The following is a 19719-nucleotide window of genomic DNA, read 5'->3' on the forward strand; positions in this document are numbered from 1 at the left end:
AAAAAGCACCTCCAACACAAACCGCCATTAACAAGGCCAGCAGCCCCACCGCCATAACTTTTAGAGGGCAATTGGCTCACAAGATTGGCATCACTGTAGCACTCCACATGAACACCACCATAACAAAAGTTGATTCATTTTTCACTCTGTTCACATCCTCTTCCCCAACCCAAATTAAAGGGAAACCGGGGGGGGGGGGGAGACATTTTCTACTTCCCAAATATGCAATTTGTTCTTTTGTCATGGATTAAGTAATTGAAGAAAAGTGTTCTTGCTTTTGTTTCTTTAAGTTCAAAAAACAGACGAGAGACCAACACCAGTTTTGGAACTTCCTGGCCTCTGCCTCAGGTACTCCATTGTAAATACAAGTATGACATATCCAGTCACCAGCGCCTCCCGTGAGAACCACCACCTCCACCTCTGTTCTTTGCAAAGAAGGTATTCTTGGGTTTTGGAATGTCATGGATGTCCATCACCTGAATCGTTCTTTGCTTTTTGGCTTCACAATAAGTAGAACACACAAGCACAGACAGCAGTCACAGCATCAGCATAAGCCAAAAATAAGAACTACAAAAAACATGGAATGCAGCAAAATTATAGAAACAAAAGGCAATAATCAAAACCATTTTGAGCTTCTTTGTAATTCTCTTGAAGCCGTTTTCTTGCGGAAGCCAGTCTTTCTGAGTCAAAATCCTTTTCCTCCCTTTGTCTCTGCATCAATCAATGAAGTGATTTGAATTGAGTTAAATCTTCTTATAATACATTTGATTGGCCCGAAAGAGAATAGCAGGAGTATTATCTCCAAACTCCATATTGTTAATGGGGCATGATGAGAAAACTTACACCTCCCACTCAATTGAACCAAAATTTGATACAATTGAGTTTGGTTTCTCATATTCTGGAAGCATAAATGCTTCGAAAAATTATTCTCTATCTCCCACTTTTCATCAACCAAACATAGAGCTAGAAACTCTAAGTTGGTATCCATACATTTTGATGTGCAGACGCAGATAGAGTTGTGGATTGGGCTGGTCTAAGAGGAGCTTCCTTCCGAGGAATCACTTTCGGCTTAGGCTCTGATTCTGAGTTATTCTTGTCCGACCCAGAACTCCCATCTGTTCAGGCAAGACAGATTAACAAAATCCAATCAAGAACACACAACAAAGACCAAAAGTTGGAACTTTGAATCTGATTCTATGACTCACTGTGTGGATTGGGAGAGTATCCAAAATCAGGAACCTACAAAGGAAGAGAATATCAGAAAGTTAAAACACGACAGAAAATTATAACTGTATTTTTTTCCCAGGCAAAGAAAGTTAGCTAGAAATGAAAGCAAAAAATGGTTTCTTCCACCTGGTGATGACCATTTTGGGGAATTTTCCTCGGGGGCGATTCACCATCCTCTGCCAACAACATCGATTACCATTTTTAACATAATTTGTAAAGCACAATTTGCATTTCAAGGACCCCCAAATCTTTTCCAAGAAGGGAAAATTAAATAAAACTAGGTGAAGAGTAAAATGTTACCCATTAGAGCAGAGGAAGTCTGTTCCCCAGGTTGATTCAACTTCACCCATTCATCCACAATATCCTTCCACTTCCTGACCAAAACAAAATCATCGCAATAAATCTTGAGCAACTTTCTCCAACACTTGCACTATCATGTGCAAGATTAGAAACGAAAAAAATAAGAACATTTGTACATATTTCTCTTAAATTTTGGTCGTTCAAAACCTGACTAAAAGCTTCACCAATCTCCGGACATCGCTTGATGAATGCTTTCGCAATCGATTCACATGCCTTCCTATATCAGTCTCCTATAATTCAAAATAACAACAGATGAATAAATATTAGATAAATGTTATAATTCGAAGAGATTAATTTAAAAATACCAAGAAAAATCTGGTAGCATAATTTACCTTGAGTGCCTGAAATGTTATATCCATATCTGCTAGACTTTGAAGCAATTCAACCAAAGAATCATCAGACTGACTCACGGAAGCGAATCCAAACCAAAGAGAAAATCAAACTCAGAAAGGTAAAACTGAAATATAAACGAAACACTTAATAGAAAGAAAGGGAAAAAACCTGGTCAGGATCTTCGAGGTGCTCCTTAATTTCCAGAATTTTTGTCTGCTCGTCATCGAACAAACCACCGTAGGGATCCAAATCTCCGACGTCCTCGCCTTCTACGGACTGCGGCGTCATCGGTGACCCTCCTTTCCCTTCGTGGCCGCTACTATCCTTCCCCGCCGGAGCCTTCGCCTCGCGACGATTATTAGGCCGCAGGTTGTCTACGTCGTCGCAGTTTCGGCACCGAGGCTGCCCCGGCGAGGTCGCCGCGTAAAGCCGTTCCACGATCCCGTCCCTACGGTGCTTGAGCTCGTCGCCGTAGTCCGAAGACGCCACCGTTATGGCAGTGTCTATGAACGTCCACACGTCAACCCCACAGCTCTCCAGAACTTCCCGGAAATCATCTAAATCCATCGTCGCCATCGTAGTCGCGATGCCGATGAGTTATATTCGATAGAAAAGAAAACAAGGTTCAGCTCCAAATGGGTAATCTATCGTATTTTCTGAGCGGTTTCGGAGATCGGAATCGTGAGCGTTTGCACCACCGGATCTGGACTAAGACGAGGTCGTACCTCGAAGACAATAAACCGTGCCTGACAAAGGAGCTAACGTAAGAAAACGTGCGTACATACATCCGAGAGACGAATCATCGAAATCCCCATTCGGACAAAACGAAAGGAACACACAGATCTGAGAAGAAGGAAAAAGCAGAACTGGAATTTTGGGGATGGGTAAGGGATGGCAGAACAAAGTGATCTCTGTTCCTTTTATTATCCCTATTTTTTTTTCTCTTTCTCGGTTTCCTTTGGTTTTCGGATCGAACTGTTCAAGGATTTTCTTTAAAGACTAGTGGGGGTATATTTCAAGACTAAAGTTTTTATCTTTTCGTTTTGTTTTTATGAATTGTTTTAGTTCGCGTTGACCGGCGAAGCAGCCATGAACCCGTGGGTTTGTGGCTCTGTCTCTCTGTGCGTCATCTTCTTAGAAGATGCAGTGGTTGGGAAAAGGAGGGAGGGAGAGGTAGGGGAATGAATTATGGGGGTTTTACTTTAGCATCGTTGCTGGAATATTGATGTGAATGTGAATGTGAATGTGTGCTCCGACTGTCCAATATCCAATGTCAGGGACTCGGTGATCGGTCCGGATTTCTCGCCTGTAAATATTCCGATTTCATTTCGGTTTGAAAGTACTTATCTTATAATTATAATTTTTTAAAATTTTTATATAAAATATAATAATTATTCAATTTTTTCAAATCTTAAATTAACTTTTTTAAATCTTAATTTAATTTTTTTAAATTTTAAAATAATAATATTCAAATAATATTTCTTTTAACTTTATTTTTTATTTAAAACCATTCCATCTCATCTATAAAATCCAAACTAATCATTCATCTTCCTCTTTACAATTAATTACATTGTTTGGTGGTGTTGTATAAACCTTTAGGTAATGTATACCTAATTCCACTAGCTTTTATTTTCGTATTTTCCCACATTTAAATTGAACGATCCAATTTAGAAGGGATCTCAATACAATGCATGCGTAATCTTATAAAGTTTTAAATATTTTCTATTACGATATCTATCTATTAAAAAAATTTAATTAAAAGTCTCGTTTTTTATATACTTAATACATCATTAATATGGAAGTCTTTTATATGTTAAAAAATAATTAGTATTTTAATTTTTTTTAAATTATAATAAACATGTTAAACATATCGGGTATAGCAAAAATAAAATAAAAAATAAAAAATGACTTTGTCCATTATAAGTTGTTAAATCTAATATAATAAACAACTACACAATATTTAATGAGAAATGGATTTAATTAATGAGGTTGTTGGTAGTTTTAAGAGTTGACTTGCATTTAGAGATGAGATAAGATGGTTTTAATCGATTAAACTTTAAAAAATTGAATTATTTATTATATTTTATGTAAAAATTTAAAAAAATTATAATAATAGATGAGATGAAATACTGAATTTATAGCTATCTCTAACTCGACTCTACCTGTACCTAATGGGTGGGCAGACTGCCCAACCCATCGTCTGGAGCCATATTGCCCATATCAAGACCCTACAACAATCTTACTCACAAAACCTCAAGTAGTAGATTTGATCTTTGACAAGATTAGATATGATCAAGATCAGATATTTTAATTGGTCATTGATCATATCTAATCTCTTTGACATGCAAGGTTATTCTCATATTTGATCATATCAGATTTGAGACCTACAAGCTTGGAGTAGTCGTGGATCTATATAAGACTAACGTAGTTCCCTATTTTCATCACGTTAATGTGTTACATCGAGATGTATTGTACGTGTGTCACAATTAATGTTGGTGCATGGTTCTACGACTCTAGGTGGCTACCCGAGTGGATAGAAAGAATGAAAAATTATAGTTGCAGTCGTAAGTGCGTAAATGTTATGAAACCCATGGAAATGAACCAAAAAGAAGAAAATTGGGCTGAAGTTTGGAGGAGATCATGGGCCACGGTATCTGAAAAAATGAAGTAATGAAACACAATGTTTGCATAATAGTCCATTGTTATGCATTTTATCATTTTACTAGTTTGTCATTTTATTTACAGTTGTAGCTGGACACATGTAAGGCATACGTGAACCAAGTTAGTTACTGGCAGAGAATCTAGGGAAGGTCTGGAATGTGTGTGAGGACATGAATATTTTGAACAATTGTCCTGAGGGAAATTATCTGGAGGATGGTGTACCTAGAACAGCACCGTGATTCTACTTTTATCAACTATCCATTTCTATCATCTTCTACAATGTTCATCTATTCCAATATCCATTAACAAACAGTCTTTTCCATTTGTCTTCCTCTATTACTATAAGTTACATTACAGCAAGCATCATGCAATCACTTTAAAAAAATTGAATATATACGGGATCCACATAAAAAAAATTATTTTTTAATAATGGACCTCACTATTTTTCAAAACGACTGCACGACGTTTGCGCATTCTACGACTACATGTAGCAATACTCATAAAGAAAAGAAGTGAAAAATTAGATCAGTGATCACAACTAACTAGAAATGAGAGAGGAAGAGAGAAAAAGAAAAACAATGCAGTCTAGGCAGACAAGTTATTATCAAGCTAGTGGGCAAAGAATGTTACTGCCTGTTGCAGTCCAAATAAAACTTCTAATCTTCCCCAATCATCTAGTCTAGCCCAACATGAGATGGGTTGGGTAGCAGCCAGCAGGCACCTCCACTGTCCATGCCTAATTTTAGGACATATTGCAATGAGAAATTTCAATCATATGTTTTATTTTTCTTTGGTGTTACATGTTTTTGTTGACATCTCTATTACGTGTGATTAAATCTTTAAAAATTTTATATAAACAAATAACATTAAAATCTAAGCAGATAAAAAGGGTTCAAACCCAAATTAAAGATAGAGAATGGTGCATGAAGGAGTAGGGTTCCTTGAGAAAGGGATTCAGGGAATGATAACAGTCCTGAAGAGCCATAGACTATAGGGCAGTGGTGGAGGGACCTCCCTTCATCATTCATGCAACATGACCCACCTCTATATATATGGAGATCGACTGCAAGCCGAACTACTACTTCAATAATAAAATATAGAGCCGTGATTTGTACTAATGTCATTGAAGTACTGCATTTTTTGGAGGGCATATATTGGTATTTTGTCATGATGCACAAATGCGGACTTACATTTTCAGTTGACATGTAGAAGACTATGCCAACCTAGAGATTATTTCCATACAGTTTGAATGGAGAAATGTGAGTACTTAGTTGTTAGAAATGTTCTTGGAACTATCACGTAAAATAAAGTGAGAATTGTATTAGAAGCTAGGATACATTTAATTCTATACTCTTTTCTAGTTTCTTATTCAATTTCAGTACTTCATACTTCTTCACCTTTCCCTCGCAATAAATGTTGGATAGAGAAGTTGAATTTGCATATTGATAAGACGAAAAAGAAGAGAAAACACAACCAAAAGGCCCATAAGGAGGTCTCTCTCCGGCCGAAAGCTCTCTCTCTAGCCGAAAGCTCTTCCATCGCTTCACCACGGAGCCTCCTCTGCTCACCAGGGGCGAGGGTTGGAGCTTCGGCTCCACCCACCTCCTCCCCTCGCCAGCTTCCATTTAGCTTTGTTTATTCCCGTTTTACTTTTTAGTTTTAACTCGTTAGCACCGAAACATGTCGATTTGTTGCTTTTTGGCGATCTAGGATCGACACGCACCCTACCATCAACCTCTCCAAATGCCGATCTACCAAAAGGTAGAAGAAATCCATCCAATAGTGTGGCGCGTACGTCTCACGCACGGGTTATGCCGAGCATGAAATTCACACGCTGTTGCTCCTTGGAGAGCTTCCTGCTGCCACGCGCGGCATCGTCGGGATCAGAGGCATTAGATCTTCCAAATCATAATTACCATTCCACTCCAAGTGTGATCAAGTGTCTTGTATGCACCACCACCACCAATGACAGCCCTTCACCGACAAATCAACAATATTTTCGGTTGCTACTATATGTTCTTGCTTTTCCTAACCAATAATCAAGTGAAAGTGAGCGTGAAAGTCTCTTCCAGCCAATCAAAACCAACAAGATGCAGTACACAACCCTTAGTGTAGCTTTTAGCCATAGCTTTATAATCTATTTATCAGACTATATTAAAATCACTTCAAGCAGTCTTTTCTGATAGTAAATGTGTGAGAGCCAAACTTTTGACTCTATATATATATATATATTTTTTTTATGATACATCTGTTAATTTTAGAAAGATTGTAAGATATTCTCATCTTATTAAAACTTGTATAATATACTCTATTAATTTATTTATAAATATTTTTGTTAAAAAAGAAAGCGTAAAAGGAAATTTACAATAAAATCACGAAACCCCAAAAAAGATGGCAACTTGATTTGATGGAAGGAGACCAATTTTAGCTCTAGCAGCAACTTATAGGCGCCGCCATTTGTGTTGAGCGGGCCACCTAGAAGAAGAGGCATATGGACATGATATGGTAGCGATATGATTTATGTTATGAGATATTCGCAGATATTATTTATTATTTAATATTTTATTATTAATATTCATAAAATATTTAAAAATATCTTAACTATCCCAGCGCAACCTTAATCCTTAAAGATTTTGATGTCGTTTGGTACTTTGGAAAGATGTAATTGCATTATTATTGAGATGGGATTAAGAGCAGTTTGAATAATGAAAATATTTTATCTCATTTTATTTTATCTTATCTTATCTTATTTAATTATTATAATTTTTTTAAAATTTGTATATAAAATATAATAAACAACTCAATTTTTTTAATTTCGAAATAATAATATTATTAAAAAATAATATTATAATAATATTTTATTCAAATTTTATCTAAAATTATCTCATCTTATCTCACTATTCAAACTGCACATAAGTCTACGTTTCCAACACCGAAGCAGTTGAGCTCATCTGAGTTAAATTTAAATTTAAGTCTAACCCAATTGCAACCTCTAAACACATAATTCTCAAATCATTAAACATCACTCAACCCAATATCTCTTTACACGTGGGACCAATAACATTTTTTAACTCAAGACCTATCTATACGCGAGATCTATAACTTTTTTCAACTTTATATAAATACATCTAAATTCATCTTAACATCCAAACACATATAAATTTATCGTAGGTAAACTTCATAAAATTCACTACACATTCTTAACTCACTACTATTCATAAAAATTCAACTTATCTCTACTCAGCTCAACATCTAAACGCAACTTAAGCATACTAACTTAAGTCCCATTCCAACAAATTAAATAATATTCCAAACTTCAAGAAAGTTAGGAACTTAGGGTTGTATTAATGGCATGCAGTGAGAGCAATGCAATTTAGGGTTCCTGACGTACGTAGTGATCTGGATTAATTACTCCACCATACATATAGCTAGGCAGCTTGCTTCTAGGCAAAGGAATAAGAAAAGAAGATTCCAAGGAAGAAAATTATGAAAAAGAAAAGAAAATTATTGTTAAGCTGATAAAAAAGGAGATCGATAAATTAAGCGGTCCTGGATTGGAAATTATTAAGCACCTAAATTTGAGAATACATGATAAGCACTCTTTAAAAAGGATTAAATAATTGAACTTTATTGTTCATCATTCTAACACATCACACATTATATTTTTTTTTTATTTTTTTTGAATTTATTCTTTTTAAATTTATTAAATTATTCAACTCATTATCTATATACAACACATTTAATAAGAGAAAAAAAAAATATGACGTGTGGTGTGTTGGAATGATGAATAAAAATTTTCTAAATAATTTAATACGGATTGTGGAATAAATTAAAGAGATTAATAAATTATATATCATGAAGAATATATATTGAAAGAACGATTTCGTTTATACTGATCATGAAGATGGAAAAATTAAAGAGCTAGCAGTACTGTTAAAAGCTAGCAATGCGTGCAGATCATGAAACTGATGCTTTACTTCATGCCCACGAAAATGTTTGTCGTGATAATCATCGATGATCAATCGATCATGAACACATTAATTGGCATGCATGCATGCATGTTGATAATCACTTTGCAGATCATTTCTTTTGTGGCTCTCATGATGATCTGATATAAAAATGCTAGCTAGAATATATATGTTCTCTCGGACATCACATTAATTATTAATTATATCATGTTAATTTTGCTCATTATTAGAGGCAGGACACTGGGACGACGGATCATGACTTTTAAGTTTTAACCCAATTACCGCGTCCTTATAATTAATTGCTTGCTATCTTTGAGATCCAAATGGTTAGATGGTAATTAGGGTACGCTGCATTTGAATGTTTAGTTAAGTTAAGTTGAGCTCAGTTTTTTATGAATAGTAGTGAATTGAATAGTAAAGAAAGTTATGTATGGTCCATCTAAACTGAATTTAAAGTATGTTTAAATGTTAAGATGAGTTCTGTATTTTTTATGAGAAGTTGAAAATGGTTGTGGGTCTTATGTATAAAAATGTATTAAATTGAAAAAGGTTATATATTCCATGTGTGAAGAGATTTTGATTTGAGATGAATTTAGTAATTTGAAAGTTGGATGTTTGGATGTTTGGATGTTAGAGTCAGCTTAAAATTAGACTGAAGTACTCAACTGAATCTTGCGACCAAACGCAGACTAAATTTTTTGGGTAAGTATAATTGAGTTTATGACGGTGGTGTGACCTACATGAATGAATGACAACGACGTGGTTATTTTTGTGGGTATAAGATGCTTATACCAACATCTTATAAGTAATTTATAAGTAGGTATAACATGCTTAAACCTTGATCGCACAATCGCACAACAAGACGAAGGAAAGTGTGACGGGACAGACACACAAAATGAAACAATTGCAAGCAACCTTTTCTTAATTTATATATTTATGTGTGTGTATATATATATATATAATTAATTAATTAATCGCTCCATGGTTTCAGGACCACAAATTAGCATATTCGATAATGTTTCTTTGCAGTATAACTACCTACGTACGCACCAAATAACTAGCTAGTTCTCCGCAAAAGGATCACATCGATCTTTTCTTCAATATATCGATCATCAATTCGATCATCATTGATGATCATGCCCAAACACTGATCTCTTATATAAGTCATGATCATCTCTTATCAGTCTATTTTAAAAGGAGAATATATAATACATGACTTACAACTCTTTTATAATATTTCACAATCCATTTTAATTACAATCACCAGCATAATATATATTAATCCCAATTAATGCATTAAAAATGGATTTTAATTTACATATATAACTGATGATCTCCATTTAAAATAAAGTACTTATAAAAGAATTCATGTAAGTCGATATTTTTCATTTTGAAATGTCTCATCATAGCTAGGGATCAACACACAATGCAATTAGTAGTGCCAACCTATAAGGGATATTATATCAAAGACGTGAACTACTTATAGCGGTTAATTGGCTTAAGCAATTAATTAATTAATTAATTAGATCATCAACACAGCATTAACATGTATGAATAGTACAGAATATTTGTTATAATGGATCATGACGCTAGTTATAAATATTATATATTATCACAACGGAAAATGAAGCGTGCTTGCTTGTGATCTCTACTTAATTATAAATTAGCTGCTTAATTTGCTAGCTAATCTCCATGCATGTCTCTACCTAACCCGAAGATTCCAATGCATGCATGCTAGCTTTAGGCATATACATATATATATATATATACATATATATATATATATATATAATATCATGTACAGCTAGCTTTCCGCCGCCGCTAATAAATATTGCTAGCGATATATATATATATATATATATATTATACTAGGCGAGAATAACGTGTAAACGTTTGTCTAATTTTATGAAATGATTATTTATAAAAAAATAATATATATTTTATAAAAATGATTAATTTTACATAGTAATTTAAGGCATAATGCAGAATATAAAAACATTAGTTCAAAATAAAATATCATTTAATCCAATACATGTTGAGTTCAACTTTTAACGCCTCCTTTAGACCACCCTTTGGTTTTCCAACGTTAATAGCAATTAGACACTTGTATGAACATCGACCTGGTGGATGTGACTCAAGATCAGAGTCATCATGATCCTCATCATCCTAATTGTGCTAACTTGAATCACTATCACTCTGCAATTGAATTGAGCAAGATTTATATAACTAAAAGCCTAATAGGCAGGAAACCAGATAGGAATGAAGTTCTTATGTGGTGAATTTTCTTTCTCGGCACACCGTATCATCATCTTGTTCATCAGAATCCTTTCCCTTGAGTGACTTCTCCATATTTTCCATGCTACTCTTAGCTTGAAGAAACTCTTTTGGAGGTTTGGTTGAGATAATAAACCGATACTTCAATTCTTCTGGTGAAGGGAGCTCTTTTAAACATTCAGATTCGAGATACAACAACATATCTTCAAATGTTTGAGTGATCAACTTAAAAATAACAATGTAACCATTAGACTATAACTCCAAAAAGGAAAGGTGGTCCTAACTAATAGAAGGAACTAAAAACTACTTGGGCTACTTTAGCCTGAAGATCTGCTGTAAGGTGGTCCTCAAGAGTATTATGACAGGGAATGGTGATGAAGAAAATGCATGCTCTCTAATGGATTTAAGGCATTCAATAAGTTCCACCGGAGTTGTCAGTGTCCTACATTTATGGGTGCACACTTTTAAACAAATTAGAAATGTTATTTGAAAGCATTATAGAAAAGAAAAACAAAAATCCATGAAAATGAGTGATAAATGCAGTTCCCTCAATTTTCCAATAACTAAAGTTTAATTGATTCTCTTCTGCACATCAAGGTAACAAGTATTTACAACCCATTTCCAAAAAATATACAAGATTCCCATTAATGCACATGGGCTCCTGAGTCCACTCAAATCCCTTTCAATGAAAATAAGGCAGTCACCTTCCATTTGAACGTTGACAAGTTACCACTTTCTGAAGCTTTGATCACAAGAAAAAGTATCCCTACATCTACTTTCAAGACTTCCCCCAAGCTGAAATGCTGGGGGATTATAACCTTCAACCACCACAGAGGCTTTAAAAGACTGTCTGCACTTTAAATTGGCTTAGACTGTTGAAAGAGCGAGCCGTGAAAATTGAAATTGGAAAAAACCATGTCAAATTGAATCTCCAATGATAATGGACATCCAAAGATACGAAAAGAACGTTAAATTTTCAAACACACCAATGATAGAGCAATTGTGGGAGAATTATAGTGATTTTAAAGAAACTCTCGAACTACAAGAGAGATGTTTGGTAAATGATGCTAGAGCACTTTTGCATCTTGAGCTTATACTAAATGCGGTTAATCTAAATCTCGTAACATTTTCTGATTTATTTGATGATTGGTGTTTATTTTTATACTATCTCTTTTTCCCCTGAAGCGACATTACTTACAGCGCCTTGCACACAGTGACGTCGAACAGGTTATTGACCCATAAAGCTCTGTAGAGCTGTCGTATGCAGGTACTAAGGGAATTTAAAAAACATCTATTTTGTTGGTTTTTTTCCTACTTTTCTAATTTCATTACAAAAATTGTACAATATCATCAACTACAGTTCTTTTTACTATGAGTGTTTAAACTATATTATTTTAATTTTTATTTATAAATTCTGACAAACCAATATCAAGCTTAAATAAATATGTTTATATAGAAAATCATACTGTCGTGAGTGAATTTCCTAATCAGACATGAATGGGGATAAAAAAAGAGAAATGAGCTTTCCCTAATAGACCTTAGAGAGGGCAAAAGTTATTTCTTGCCTTAATTTGACTTCAGAAGGAACTATATTCTGATATGCCAATCACAAGAATGACTTTTCAATGATGTTCAAGCCAACACCATACAATTTTTTTATGCCTTGCCTTTTAACAAGTTCATGAACACTTGCTTCTCTAAATCCCAAACACGAATTATCAAGTTAAAAACCCAACTACAACTCATGAACCCATCATCCAAAAAGCAGTCCAGTGGCTTAAAGAAATATCATAGAAAACAATATTTGTCAATTAGTCTGACCTAGACCCACTGATTAGCTCAATAGGGAAGTTCCCCAGTTGCCCCAAAAGGCCAAAACCCAACCCACATAATATATGAAACTCATTTGTTCCTTTTCTATTCCTCTCTTTTCCCACCTTTGCTCAACAACCAAATAGAGAGCCTTCTCAACTTTGAGTAATGCAAGTCTTTGCCTTAATTAAAATAGCATTTCACCATTTAATGAAATCAAACCAACATATCATAGAACACGCAGATTCTCTTTCCTTTTGCAACAATTTCTCATCGGCCAGAGAAAATCCTGAGAATTTACCATCGGGAAATGGCACAGACCCAGAATCTGTTTCTTACATTTTCTCTCAACCAAACATGTAGAGCATTGTAAAAAAAAAAAAAAAACTCACCTCGAGAGCTTGCTTGTACCGCCTGTGAGCTTGGAGATCACGGACGATGCGCTGGAACTCGAGCTCCTTGACCTTATTGCCTTCTTCCACCCACTGATCAAGAACTGGCACTACGTTGAGTGAAGGGTCGCCCAATGGACTAATTCTTGAAAAGAGGCCTTTTCTGCTACTATCATGCCTTATCATGCTATAAGATCTTATTATCAAGATTGCGTTTTTTGTGAGGTTCATGGACCTGTTCAGCAGATCAGGGGATTGCAGATACGATTCACAAAGACAAAGAGAAAAAGAGAAGATGAAGAGATAAAGAAGGAAAAGATTTTGGTTTTTGGAGAGTTGTTTGTGTCGGTTTGTATTTCATTGCTAATTTATTCTTGTGCACTGTTTTTATTGCTTATTTAAAGTTATCATAATGGCTTTACAAATTATTACAAACGGAGGCTTAACGGAAAGTTAAATGGAAACAAGAAAACAAGAAAATTCTGTTTTATAGACTTTTTATATATATAAAGATAAACAGATATATAATTAATGATGTATAGCCTTGGAAAGTCGATACGATTACAAGAAGCACATGCATTTTCCTGGGGGCCAACAGAAACAAATATATATATATATATATAATTATAAGATAATCAAGTATTTGTGACGGATTATTTATGACGATAACGACTATTTGTAATAAAAACAGATTCATTTTAACATGAAATAATCATTAAATGACTAGTCTAATTATAGCAGGCCAATTATATATCTATATATATATATATATATATATATATATATATGGGGGTAACTTCAAGAGGTTACAAATAGTACAAGTGATGATGATCTATAATGTAGGTTTTCCCTTCATAACGATACAATTATATATGTTGCTAGTGACCTTCTAGGTTTTACCCTTAAAGGGTTACAAATCATGGCAGCGATCTTTTTGGTTTTACCCACAAAATGTAACAACTTCTAGTGATCTTTTGTAGGTATTATGCTTGTCGTTTCCATGCAGAAGATGCAAAATTTATTCAGCAAGCACCTTCCAGCTAGCTAGCTACCAATATTAATTAATATTCCAATCATCTTCCCAACCAAAATACTATAAAGACCAACCACGTTCCTCCATTCTTTTCCATGCACACATTTTCTCTCCGGCCCCAAAATGACCTTGATGGTTCTGTTAATGCTTTTGCCATTCAGCTGCCTTTTTCAGTTGATGATCAGTTTCCATACTTGTGCCTCGAAACCCATTGATCTCACAAAAGGGTTCATCTCCCTCCCGCTTAATCGATCAAATTTAGTCGTACAAAAACCCTACGACGTACCTGAAAATCATCGATACAGTTTCACCAATGGAGTTCACAAACTGTGGGTATATTCTACAGACAAGCCTCACTCTCCTGCCAGCAAAACGAATCCCCGCACTGAGATCCGCGTACAAGTAAGCACTCCTAGTGGGGAAAGAAAAATATATAAGGATCGATCGATAACCATAATTAAGTGTATATATAATATAGATATATATATATATATATATAGTTTATATATTAAGTTGGAAGCATTATTTAATTATGTTGCTTTATATATACTGAAATCTTAGGACTGCATCATGTGTTCTTAATTTCCTTGAAAACGAAAGAAAATATCCAAAAGGTAATTGAGAAGAATTCTATGTAACTCCTGTCATTAATTATTAGGAGCCTGCATGCAGCTTGAATTAAGCTCAAGATTAGGCTTCGATCGCTAGAACCATGCTCCTCTAGAACTTTTAAAACTACTTAAATATAACTTGTTTGCTATTGTTATCACTGTATATATAACAAAAGGACTTACTCAACATGCACATGAGGCCAGGCCAGAAGATAAAACAAAACTAAATTATAACAAGCTGCATGTTACCTATTTGCTATGCATCCACAACAACATCGATCCAAATCAATTATAAATACCCTTGTCTATCTGTATCATTTCGCTCATCAGATTGTACTACACCTCCCTCTTTAATTCTCAGAGACAAAAAACATGGGTGTAGATTTCCATTACATTGCCCTTGTAGTTTTAACTTTTCTGATATTCACGGATAAGGCCGCAACCGGGAGGCCAACGGATCCAACCCATGGTTTCGTGGAGCTCCCTCTGAACACATCCAACTTTCATATCCAGAAGCCATATGACTTGCCGGTAACAGAGCGGTACAGCTTTGTGGATGGAGTCCACAAACTATGGGTGTACTCCTCAGACAAACCTCTCTCTAAAAACAGTCCCACCAAACCTCGTACAGAGATCCTCATAAGCGTAAACATTTTGTATTTATACTCTCTTTATATATAATTGCTCGGTAGTACTGTTCCTTCCTTTCATGATCTCCTGGCTCAATCACAGTCACTTATATATTTCCGGCATGAAGTTTGATTTTCCTCATAAAATCTAATTAATTTTCTTTTATCTTTCTGCAATATTGGGGTTAAAATTTAGGCGCCCATGCACAAACATAACTTAATTTAAGTACGAAGTTCAATCTTCCATCCATAGTTAGTTTCCTCCGAGATATATATATATATATATATATATGAATGTTGTCGTCACTAATCATGACTATCTTTCAGGGGTATGATTATTCTTCTGGTGTTTGGCAATTCGAAGCATATGGGTACGTGCCATGTGGTACATCCGGCGTCTGCGTCATGCAAGTGTTTGGATCAAGCCCTCCCCATGCCACAACCCTAATGCTTAGAGTATATAATGATTCGCTCTCTTACTATAGGGCTCCGGTCCTCGTCCCCAAGATTTACGACACATGGTTTCGGCTAAACGTAATCCATGACGTTGAAGCCTCGAATGTAAAGGTGTATATAGATGGAATTCTCAAGTACGAGGCAAGTGGCCGTGGGGGGAAATCTCATTACTTCAAATGTGGAGTCTATGCACAGAATGATGATTCTTTCTATATGGAGTCCCGTTGGAAGGGAATCAAAGTTCTTAAAAAATGACATGCGTATTTTTGACTGATCATCCTTTTAATAATATATAATTCTCGATCGAGTACGTTTGTAAGGGTACTATGTTTAATTATTACGGGGCCTAGCTTGGAAGATGATCATGATCATTGTTATATTCCCTTCATTAATAAAATTATCCTCTTGCTTTTCCTGCGCGCATGCATGCAAGCTGTGTCACTACAGGAATTTTCCCTTCTCGCGGGGAGCGAAATCCCCGCATTTCCCATGTTTTCTCGCAGCAAATTTTCAGAAACTGCGAGAATCACTCTTCGCTAATCGGTCGAAAGTAAAGCGTCTGCTCAGTGGAGTTTCGGTGATAAATCTTGGGCGGCCGCAATTGCTGCACCTAACTCGGCCAACATTTCTCGCAGCAAAATCACCTTGCCAAATTGGGAGAAGGGCAATTACGGTGAGAGGCGTCGCAAATTTGGGGTCATTTACGGCGATTTTGCAGGGCTGTAAAATCCAAAATTCGGCGATTTTGGGGCTGGCGGTAAGAAGTTTTGTTCTCATTTGCGGTGAATTTGTAGACGTCGAAATTTCTGGTATTTTACATACGGTGAAAGAACAAGATCCCCGCAATTTGTTTTTTTTTCTACATGCGGTGAATTCAATTACCTCACCGCAATTGCTGGTGCTGATCCATACGGTGAAAGAGCGAGATCCCCGCAAATTGTTTTGATTCTACATGCGGTGAATTCGATTCCCATGCCGCAATTAATCTCATATGGGTTTTACATGCGGTGAGCATGTATGGCGCAGGAAATGCCAAATATCATCGCGGCTTGCTAAAATTTACAGCTGTGTGGGTTAATGGATATGCGGTGAATAAATTAGAGGAACCCACTCGCAGAATTAGATCGATGGGTTTTCCAAACGCTGAGAGCAAATTATTGGGTTTTTGGATTAACTGATGCAGCAACGTTGCAACAATTTATTGGTTTTTATTTGGATTGGCTGGCTTCAATTCATTTTCTTCACCCAGGTACGTACGTTTGCAAATCATTCAATAGGTACTCTAAATTGAAACAACCTCTACCGCAATTCCCCTGTATATCATTTGTCTTATGCATATTGATTCTCCACCAATCATAAATTATATTTTATTTATATTGATTCTTTGCCCCAGTATATGTTTCATGAATTTATAATGATCACCAATCATAAAAAATTCCTCTTTAATTTAAAGATCATGATCAGAAAATTAGATAGATGTAGATGCATCTAATTTAATTGAACCCAATAGCTCAGTGCGTACTGATCTATGTGACTCATGAATTTGCCAAAAATAAATTACAAGCTTGGAGCAATATTATATATAATAAGAGCTAGGGAAATAGCATATATTAGCATATAGCAGTACTTCAAGTCTATTTAGAAATATAAGATGAGGTTCTCATACATATCGATGATTCTTTGTATAAATCATGGAATTATAGAAACATAGATGCAAAAAGGACCTTTACAACTAATTTTTGCAATACTTTGCAGTGTTTATTAATTTCTTAACATCTTGGTGGTAAGAAGATCTAATTAGATTAAGCTTGAATTACACTGCACTAACCCAGGAAAAAATAAAGAATATCAAGAAGAAAGAACTCTAAATATCAATATGTACGTACGAGACCAAGGAATATATCTCCAGCTTTCCCAATATCAAATTAGACTTATCTTTGAAATTCCTCTCATTTTTTTACTCTGCCAAACCTGTATTTGAGGACTTTTGTTTTAGATTTAATATAAATCAAACACCATATATTTTACCAATAACCAACATGTACATTGCCATCCAGTTTCATACAAATAAGCTAGAATGTGAACATTTCATTTACTTTCACATCATACATTATAACTGGTTTCTAATTGTCATGCAATTGCAAAAATTCCTAAAAACATCTATTGGCACTAAACACATTCAAAATATGTGCATTTGATTGGAATTGTTGTTAACATGGCTATACATTAATTTAAACCTGGGAGTGAATCCATATTAGCATCCAGCAAGCTCATTGGTGCATCAAAAAATTCCTAATGGCTGATATCAACATTTGACAGCTTATGTCTACCTGCAAAATACACATGCTTCAAACAATTATTTTCAGCTCTATGATATGAAAACTACATTTTCAAGCACATACCTAAGCACAAAATGGATGACCTGTCCAAGTATATGCAAGTATATATGATATCATATGCAAGTATATAGGTTGTCAAAAAACAGGGGAATAAATGGTGGAAATTACCACCTAAGCACAAAATCCCTGGAAACTAAATCCTCATGCCATTTTTGTTTCTTCCACACCACCAAATATGGAAATTGTGCTACCCAATTAGTTTTCTTAATATAATGCAAAACTTGTCTCTTCCAATACTAGGCAAGTTATTTAAATGACAACTTGGGATTAAATCTCTTTATCTTTACATGCATATTGATAGTTAAATCTCTACCTATCAATATGCCAGAAAAAATTATCAAACATTTCATTGTACCTAGTATACATGGTGTCTCAAGTTGTTGGGTTTTAATATCACCAGCATCATAACTAATCTTATACAATACAATGAGCAACTCTCTTAACCATTCCAGACAAGATATGCAGTTGGAAGAGGTTTTAAAGCATACTTACAAAGTTTGAGGATAACCTTTAACAAAGTAATCCCACCAAACAAACAAGCATATTGAACGTATAATAAACTTTTTTTTAATAGCTATTTCTAACTAAACAAACAATTAATTTTCATGCAGAATGTTCTCAGCTTTGAAACAAAACAGACACAAATTGTCCAACCACCTCATAACAATAAATATTGAATAGAACTAACAATAATAAAGAAGCATGCATACCAACATTGTTCATTGTCCAACCACCTGGTAAGTCTTACTAAATATTGTAAAAAAATCTGAGAGCAATTAATTAAGTATTACTGGCCATTTCCACCAAAACAATATTTATTACCATTGTTCTCAACACTTGTATTTGGACCATTGCTAATTTTAGGTAACTCAGTACCCAAAACCATCTCTGGGGGCTCTGTTGAGTCATCCGATGATGACCTTTGCTCAACCCTTCGTGTCCACCTACTAGGTTGCGACTGAGGTGTTGGACCACTCCATGTGCTCCCTTCACTTGCGCATATGCGAGTTTCTGTCATGAGGGCATGTCCATACAGTCCTCTTCTTGTTCCTCTCATGGCAAATCAAACTTCCAATTGATTGGAAATCGATTCTATATGCAACTAACGAAAATTGGAACTGTCATGTCAAAATACAGTTTAAATAGGGTGATCATCATGATAATTGCAATATGTCTACAGTTAAAACACTATACCAGATTTAATAGCTATTTTTGCCATGGACCCAAAATAGCGCTTCTTAATACATACCTGCAGAATTTTGGTGGGTTAAGTTGCAAAGCTCCTATACTTTGAGTAGCATGAAATCTGACATTTTTTTAAAAACGTTCACTGAGCATTCTTGCATTGGACTCTATGCATTTGTTCTTTACACTCATACTCATATATATATATATATATATATATATATATATATATATATATATATTAAATCCTCATGTTAAAATAAATCATATGCTTGGGGAACTTGGTGGGTGAGATGAGTATACCAATAATGCTTACTATATCTTGGTATTGTCTAATGAGGGAGCTAAAAGTAGTGGTGAGAAGGAGTCTGCTCAAGTC

At 35.0% G+C, this 19719-nt stretch overlaps 2 protein-coding genes across 2 annotated transcripts; one reads left to right on the top strand and one right to left on the bottom strand.

Annotated features, from left to right (window-relative positions):
* Positions 1–108: 108 nt before the first annotated feature.
* On the bottom strand, positions 109–3211 carry LOC108987818 (probable mediator of RNA polymerase II transcription subunit 26c). The gene is made up of 9 exons (XM_018960842.2): positions 2089–3211; positions 1920–1988; positions 1735–1817; positions 1528–1601; positions 1354–1403; positions 1206–1239; positions 991–1115; positions 624–711; positions 109–499 (listed from the first exon to the last, which is right to left on the bottom strand). The coding sequence occupies exons 1-9, from the start codon at positions 2494–2496 to the stop codon at positions 384–386; spliced, it is 1047 nt and encodes a 348-aa protein (XP_018816387.1). The 5' UTR covers positions 2497–3211; the 3' UTR covers positions 109–383.
* Positions 3212–14187: 10976 nt separating this feature from the next.
* On the top strand, positions 14188–16011 carry LOC108985188 (citrate-binding protein-like). The gene is made up of 2 exons (XM_018957380.2): positions 14188–14462; positions 15628–16011. The coding sequence occupies exons 1-2, from the start codon at positions 14193–14195 to the stop codon at positions 16009–16011; spliced, it is 654 nt and encodes a 217-aa protein (XP_018812925.1). The 5' UTR covers positions 14188–14192.
* The last annotated feature ends 3708 nt before the right edge of the window (positions 16012–19719 follow it).

Source organism: Juglans regia, chromosome 10 (genome assembly GCF_001411555.2).
Source record: "Juglans regia cultivar Chandler chromosome 10, Walnut 2.0, whole genome shotgun sequence".
In the NCBI taxonomy this organism is placed as follows: Eukaryota; Viridiplantae; Streptophyta; class Magnoliopsida; order Fagales; family Juglandaceae; genus Juglans; species Juglans regia.